The sequence below is a fragment of the Morone saxatilis genome, unplaced genomic scaffold (genome assembly GCF_004916995.1).
Source record: "Morone saxatilis isolate NCDOM2014 unplaced genomic scaffold, NCSU_SB_2.0 Contig22, whole genome shotgun sequence".
NCBI lineage: Eukaryota > Metazoa > Chordata > Actinopteri > Moronidae > Morone > Morone saxatilis.
Window position 1 is genome coordinate 285,997 of NW_023339785.1, and position 7,009 is coordinate 293,005.

General features: G+C 38.4%; 1 protein-coding gene across 1 annotated transcript; it reads right to left on the reverse strand.

Annotated features, from left to right (window-relative positions):
• Window positions 1–1,102: 1,102 nt before the first annotated feature.
• Window positions 1,103–6,949, reverse strand: slbp (stem-loop binding protein). Its single transcript, XM_035669929.1, has 8 exons — window positions 6,751–6,949; window positions 5,150–5,272; window positions 4,880–4,993; window positions 4,725–4,796; window positions 4,311–4,433; window positions 3,570–3,725; window positions 3,091–3,199; window positions 1,103–1,733 (listed from the first exon to the last, which is right to left on the reverse strand). The coding sequence occupies exons 1-8, from the start codon at window positions 6,807–6,809 to the stop codon at window positions 1,662–1,664; spliced, it is 828 nt and encodes a 275-aa protein (XP_035525822.1). The 5' UTR covers window positions 6,810–6,949; the 3' UTR covers window positions 1,103–1,661.
• Window positions 6,950–7,009: the final 60 nt, after the last annotated feature.

The following is a 7,009-nucleotide window of genomic DNA, read 5'->3' on the forward strand; positions in this document are numbered from 1 at the left end:
TATATATATTTTTTTTAAGTTATTTTTTTGGCCTTTTATTGCCTTTTTTCGATAGAGACAGCTGAAGATAGACAGGAAAGGTGGGTAGAGAGGGGGGGGTGACACGCAGCAAAGGGCCGCAGGTCGGATTCGAATCCTGGGCCAGTGCAGCAACTCGGTACATGGGTGAGCTAACCGGGCGCCTGTTAAGCATATTTTTTATCATATCTTGTTTTTTCTATTTTTTATTTAATGTGTACTTTTCTTACTGGTTGTGTTGTATGTTGTTGTAGTAATGTAGCTGTGATATGAACAGTGTACATTGTTATGGTTATCATTTCTTACTATAATTTGATACTTAAGGTGTACAACATTTTTTCAGTTTTTTTGATGGGGCACTGAACATAAGACAAAGGCAGTTGAGGAGTATTGGTAAAAATATGCCAATATGATATGTCACAATACGGAGAATTCAATATATTGCAATATATCGCGATACTGTAAGCCGATTATGATTCCAGTTATTTATTAATTCATCATTGTCATTAGAATTGGAAATAACAATCCAGTGTAGTAACACTTTTTTCTAACGTTAACCAAATTTGTCAGTGCATAGCACACATGCACTATTTTTTTAGGGGTGACAGGGATGACTGTGCTCAGCTCTGCACATTTGAATTTCAATTATACTTTGTAGTATGGTGCACCGACAGAGCTCTCCACATAGATCCTAACTGATGCTTTTTTCCTTTAGTAAAAGCTAGGATCTTAAGGTCAGCATTGTACAGACCAAAATTCTGCTACATGAAAACCTGTATCAGCCAGTATGACATCACCTGGGCTGAGCTGATCCAAAAATCCACTTCTTTCAGTCAAGTGTTGGTTGGATTTTCTTGTGGTTTTCATGCAAGTTTGAGATTCCTGCTTAATAGGCATCTTGGTATAATCTTTTACATTCATTTGCTTTGGTAAAACCCAAGTTGATAGTAGTTTTAGTACAAACGGATAATAGCAGCTAAATATGCAGGCCTACTAATCATAAACTTAACATATACACTTAACAGTATTGGAGCAATGGTGTCACACAGGGATGACATGATGAGTAATAATCCAAAAAAAATTAGACATTCAAGTTTGTTTGTTTTTATTTGAAAGTCTTCACCATGAAGGAAACAGCAATAAGAAACACAGTAACATTAGTATTAAAAAACAACCAATGTAAAAACAAATCACAGCCCAATATAACTGAAGCAATGCTCTTCAGTACTTCAAATTGTACTTGGAAAAGAATCCGGTCAATATTATTAAAAAGGAAAATACTTTGGTTTGCCCATTTCCTTTAAACTCTTTAGAGAACCATTTGAGTTCAGCCAGTTTTTGTATATTCTTGCATTAAGCAAGTATAAGCAGGATGATTCAACATTTGCACATAATGTACAAACAAAAAGGCCACAGATCAGTGCTACTAGTGTTTCTGTGATCCTAAACCATTTAACTGACTGAAGCTTGATGCAACTGTAAAATCCTGCCATTAAGAAGACTCCCTGAGTAGATTAGTCATTTGTAAAATGCCCCAACCTAAGAGTTAAGAAGCACTAGTGTGAATGGAGAAACAATACCTAATATGTTGTGGGGGTGGGGTGAACATGGTGTATTTTCTTGCAGAGGGGACCAATGATGAGCTATGCCATGTCAGGCTCTGCTGTGGTTTCTGTCTTCTGCACTTTAACTGGAGTACCCAAACAATCTTCACCCTGAGCAAGAGAACACAAGCAATCAAGTTCAATTAAAAACAAACAAACAAACAAACAGATCTTCATTCAAGTATTACAAGTATTATTACAATCTCTGCTTCAAGTTTTGCATTTAATGACCCACATCACAGATTTACAACACCATATAAAAAGAGACAATAGAGGAAAAGAAAAGACTGAACATTGTATGTCTGTTGTTTTTTCTTCCATCTGTTTACAAGTCGCCTTCATTATTCTCATCAAGCCTGGAACTGGTTCTCCCTCCTACTGCCATGCTAAGTTTTGTCAATGCAATGATAAGAAGAATAAAATAATAATATATACAAACAACAAAAAAGACAAACATCATAGGGGACTATATTAAATCCTATTCAGAAAGACGTTTTCTGGCAAGGGGATTTTGGATCTTCCTTATACATTTAATGCAGTGACAAGTATGCATGTTATATTTGTTTATAACCAGAAATTACATTTGTTTATTGTTCAAATGTACTCCAATTTAAACAGATAGAAGGGAAAATAAATTTACATTATTACAATCATGCAAGGCTCTTTATCAAGGCTTTGGATGGTGTCAATGGAAGTTTAAAACATAAGAGTTCTTCTCGTTAAATTATTATTTAAAATGTAAGTATTTATCAGAAATTGCCTCAAACTGTGTTATTGTAAATTGTGTTGTAAAACAAAATCAACAGAGCAATATTAATATTTTTTGTTTAGGTACTGGTATGTTATTTACATTGTTTTTGAGTAAGGGAACACATTTATATAAAAAGGTAATCCGGATCTGGACCCAGTTGCCTTCCTATCCCAACCCGGACCTACAACTAATGACAATTTTAACAGAGCATTTCTATTTTAACCAGCACAGCTTTTATAGCCTTCGTGGTACTGGTTGAGCAGACCAGGACCCTCACAGACCAACTGCATGTGGAAATCATCTCACACAATGCTACTCAACCAATCAACCTGTGCCTTCCGATAAGATCTTTTGGTCCTTCAGTTTTTTTTTTTTTTCACAAAACAGGTTTTAAAGGAACTGAGAGGTTATCTCTAACAAAATACAAAATCAGAAAAAAAAAAAGTGTCTTACGTTAACTAGTGGTTGCATAACAGCAATGATTTCTCACGTTATATCACACATCATGATTCAGTCAAGTTTTATTTGATGATTTCACATTCAACAAGTCCTCATTTGATAAAACCGTTTCCATAATAGAAAATTAGAGGTTAGGTCAGTTCAAATTACATTCAAACTTAACTTCGCTAGATTTTTATGGCTTTTTAATGCCATTAAACCTCAATACTATGTCTACAGTGTTATGTGTGTTTGAGCTTTAGATGTGCTACAACTCACCTCAAGTGATAGGCTGTGTGTGGTGAGAGAGGCTGGGACATTCTGAGAGTCTGACAAGATAGGAAAGTCCAGCTCAATGTCCATTACATCATCAAGACCCAGCTCGTCACTGCAGGAACAGGCGAAAAACAACACTTGAGCAACACTGAGACTGTACAATGTAAATGGTAAATGGACCTGTACTTGTATAGTGCCTTTCTAGTCTTCCGACAGCTCAAAGTGCTTTTACATTACATGCCACCCTTTCACACACATTCACTCAGTGATGGCAAATCCCATCGAACAGAGACTAACTCATTCATACACATTCACAGCAATTTTGGGTTCAGTATCTTGCTCAAGGATACTTCGACATGTGAACTATCGAACCAACAACTTTCCGATTAGTGTACGACCCACTCTTCCTCTGAGCCACAGCCGCCCCATAGTGTATAATGTGTGTATAGGGTCTGTGCTTTGTGGGCCAAATATCTTCTTACATGTTATCGAGGACTTTGTCTTGGCTGCCCTCAGTTGGGGGGTCCCAGGCGTGCAGTTTGACCTTCCACAGTTTGATCTGCTGGTCCCAGGAGCGACGGCTGTACTTCCTAAACTTATTGGGAGTCTTTGGGTGAACACCCGGCTGACGCATGTGTCTGGAAACAAAAAGAGAAACCAATAGGATCATGCTTTTTATTTTTTTATTATTATTATTAATTGTATTGACACGTGACCCTTTAGAGCAACATGTGATAATGCCACTACGTAGCCCTTAAAGTCCCCATGAAAGATTTGATTACTCATGTTTACGTGTTTCCTATGAAAAAACAGGCAGCTGGTGGGGACTTACATATACTTATAGACTGGTTTACCAGAAGCCAATAGCACTAAGTGTGCGTTACATTGGATGTAAAATTTGCATACACTCCAGAGTGCAGGGCGAATCATCAACAGCTGTTACTGTTTGCCAGAAATTACAAAGTCTGAAATAGCATTAACAACACCTGAAAGTACCTTAAAAAAAGAGTCATTGTTGGAACAGATACTGGAGTATAGGTGACGTATCGCACAAGACGTGATAAAAACACTTAAATCAATGTTGACTTCATTTCTTTCTCATACAGTAACCCTTCTCGGTCTCTGCACAACAGTTACTCTAGTATAACGTTTGATGTTGCACATATGGGCTCATGATAATTTAGGAGCTATACGGGTTGAAGGGTGGGTTTGTGTAGACCTACTTTGGGACTTCTTTGATGTATCGGTCGTAGGCCAGTGTGTTCTTGCCATAATTTATCTGCTTCTGACGCCGTAGCAACACTGCCTCGTCTGTCTCCATGTTTTCCCCCTCTCTGGAATCACAGCTGCAACAGATACCACCCATTCAGAGATTTGGACTCAAACAATAAAAGGCATGACAGGTTGCTATTAATTTGTCAATGGAAGCAAATAGCAGCTGTAATGTAAAACAGCTAATACTTTACACAATTATTTTACTGACTAGAGGTTATTGGAATGAGAGAATGCCTAAGAATGACAATGCTGTTGCCTGCCTGATGAGGTTGAGAACCACTGATCTATAGCATGTTTTATCAACAAATGAGTATTCTCAGTTGAATGGTCATAAAGAGACAATATGAGAGATGGTGACATACCTTCCAGAAGAGCCAGAGGAGGTCTTTCTCTCCCTCTGGGTGACCTCTCCACCCAGTATCCTCCTCCTGTAACTGAACACACAATGACTCATTAAAGAGGGTGCTTTTAATGAATTGGGCATAAAACCACTCAAATTGAAGTAGGGTTTGGTTACCGCTGCATGTCTCTGTGGACATCCCGCCTCATCTCATCATCCTCCACCTGGCTGCCCCAGTCAGCCTGTCTGTCCCAGCGAGACACTGGGCCTGCACTCTCTGGAGTGGTGAAACTAAGGAGGAAACGCAAAGTGTTGGAGATTGCACGGTTATATTGGTGGAAGTTATTGCTCAGTGTTGGCTGTTCCTTCAACACTGCAAATTTAATGACCCATCTCACGTCCATATATGAATGTAAATCTATGTCTGTTGTAGGTATATACTCTTACCTGGTATGTCTGTTGTCAGAGTTGCCACCATTTTCCCTCTCACCGCCATCTGGGTCTCTTTTGGTCCGCAGGCTTCCATCGATCCCTCTTTTCCTGCAGTGGGACCACCGAGATGGCCCATAACTCCAACGTAGGGAAGACACAATAAAGAATGTAAGCATATGTTCGACAAAATTTTTTTTTTTGACAAAAAGTCACAAAACAATGTTTCTACTGGGGTCAGACAAACCACTAAACCAATAGAGCACAAAATGAAGCAATACACAGTCAAAATGGTAATAATGATAATCATGTTGTCACAACCACAGCACCGTGGTTAATCTAGTAGTGAGCTAGAAACCACTAAAGGAAATGTCTGAGTGTAGTCTATTACATTAGTTTTGACGTGAATCTGAGAGGACAGGAGGAAGGACTGATACTGATTGATGTCCGAGTTTGCTGTCAGTTGTATTTATTTTACTTAAATTTTAGATGTTTCCACTAGATATTATTGAGGGTATATGGTGATTTTTATTTTAATTTAGTTAGATTTATTATTTAGAGAAATTCTAATTCTTTTCTAATTCTTCTAATTATTTTGGTAGTCTGAGTAATGTCAAAAACCACAACACGTGTGGTTATTATAATTATTTTCTTTAGTCAAATAAAAAAACCCACTGACAAAAAACAATGATTTACTACTGAAGCTTGTGACATTGAACATCCATCAGTCAGCAGCTGGTAAAAGAGGCTCATTTTCCACCCTGTAAAGACGGAATATTTGTTCATTCAGATGCCTAAAGTTAGAAGAGTCCTCTGAAAACACCTTAATAAGAGTGGCGACTGGTTTTAAACGAGTTTCTGGCCTTTTCTAACTTGAACGTTATTGTTTAAAGAAAATGATGGTTAGGTTACCTCTCAAGTTAAGTTGCCTTTATTGTTTATACAACAACGCTAATTCGTCTAAGTTTCTCCCGCCACATAATGTTACTTCCTACTTCCGGTTGTCCATCCATTATCTGTCCGACCAGATGGTTTCGGGTTGAGAGGAAACGTATGCATATTAATTCAATTGTACCCAGAGTAACTATTAGTCAGCAAAACGTCTGTCATCTCCCCTGACTTTACTGTGCATGTTCCATAATGTATTCCTATCAAATAGCATTTTAGCTGTGTGTGCACAAACACACACACAATGCCTAATTATACCCCACTGTGAACCACTTTACTGTTCTTTTAACTCGATGTTAACGCCAGTTAACGTCAACAAAACATGTTAACGTTAGCCCAAAAAGAGCAACGGGTTACTAAGTTAGATAGATGTAAGCGCTAACGTTAGTTAACGTTAGTACAATAGGAGTCATGCCAACGTTAGCTAGCGCAGGAAGCACAAAAGGTTGAACTAACGTTACTTGAACACGTAACTACAACGTTCGTTCAAGTTATAATCAGCTACGCATGTTACCAGCAAACGTGTTTTGTTGCTAGCAACTCATATAGTAAAACATATTTGAGAACAAGTTTTCAGCTAACATAGCGCATCCCATAAAGTGGAAAAAGACACAATGGAAGCTCGTAAAAGGTAATTTTAAGGGGATGAAGCGACAAAATTCAAAACTTACCCATTTTCATGTTCGCTGCTTTGAGCATCGCGCCGTCTGCCTCTGGTCCAGTCAGACATTTTCTTTATAGTGAGTATTTGTGTGGTCAACCGAGAGGCTCTGCAACACAACAGCCGGCTGGCAGTTTAGATACCCGCCAACACTGAAAGACGCGCGACCCCAAACAATCCAAAAAGTCACATGACCGGAAAGGGAGGCTGTACGTCTATGGTTCCTTCCGGATCATTGTTCCGGATGAACAGCGCCTTTTTTTTTTTTT

Coding starts and splice junctions, on each gene's coding strand:
- slbp (XM_035669929.1), bottom strand. CDS start 6,809: ATGTCTGACTGGACCAGAGGCAGACGGCGCGATGCTCAAAGCAGCGAA. Junction 4,994..5,149: donor TCTGACAACAGACATACCAG/GTAAGAGTATAT, acceptor TTTCCTCCTTAG/TTTCACCACTCCAGAGAGTG. Junction 3,726..4,310: donor TACATCAAAGAAGTCCCAAA/GTAGGTCTACAC, acceptor TTTTGTTTCCAG/ACACATGCGTCAGCCGGGTG.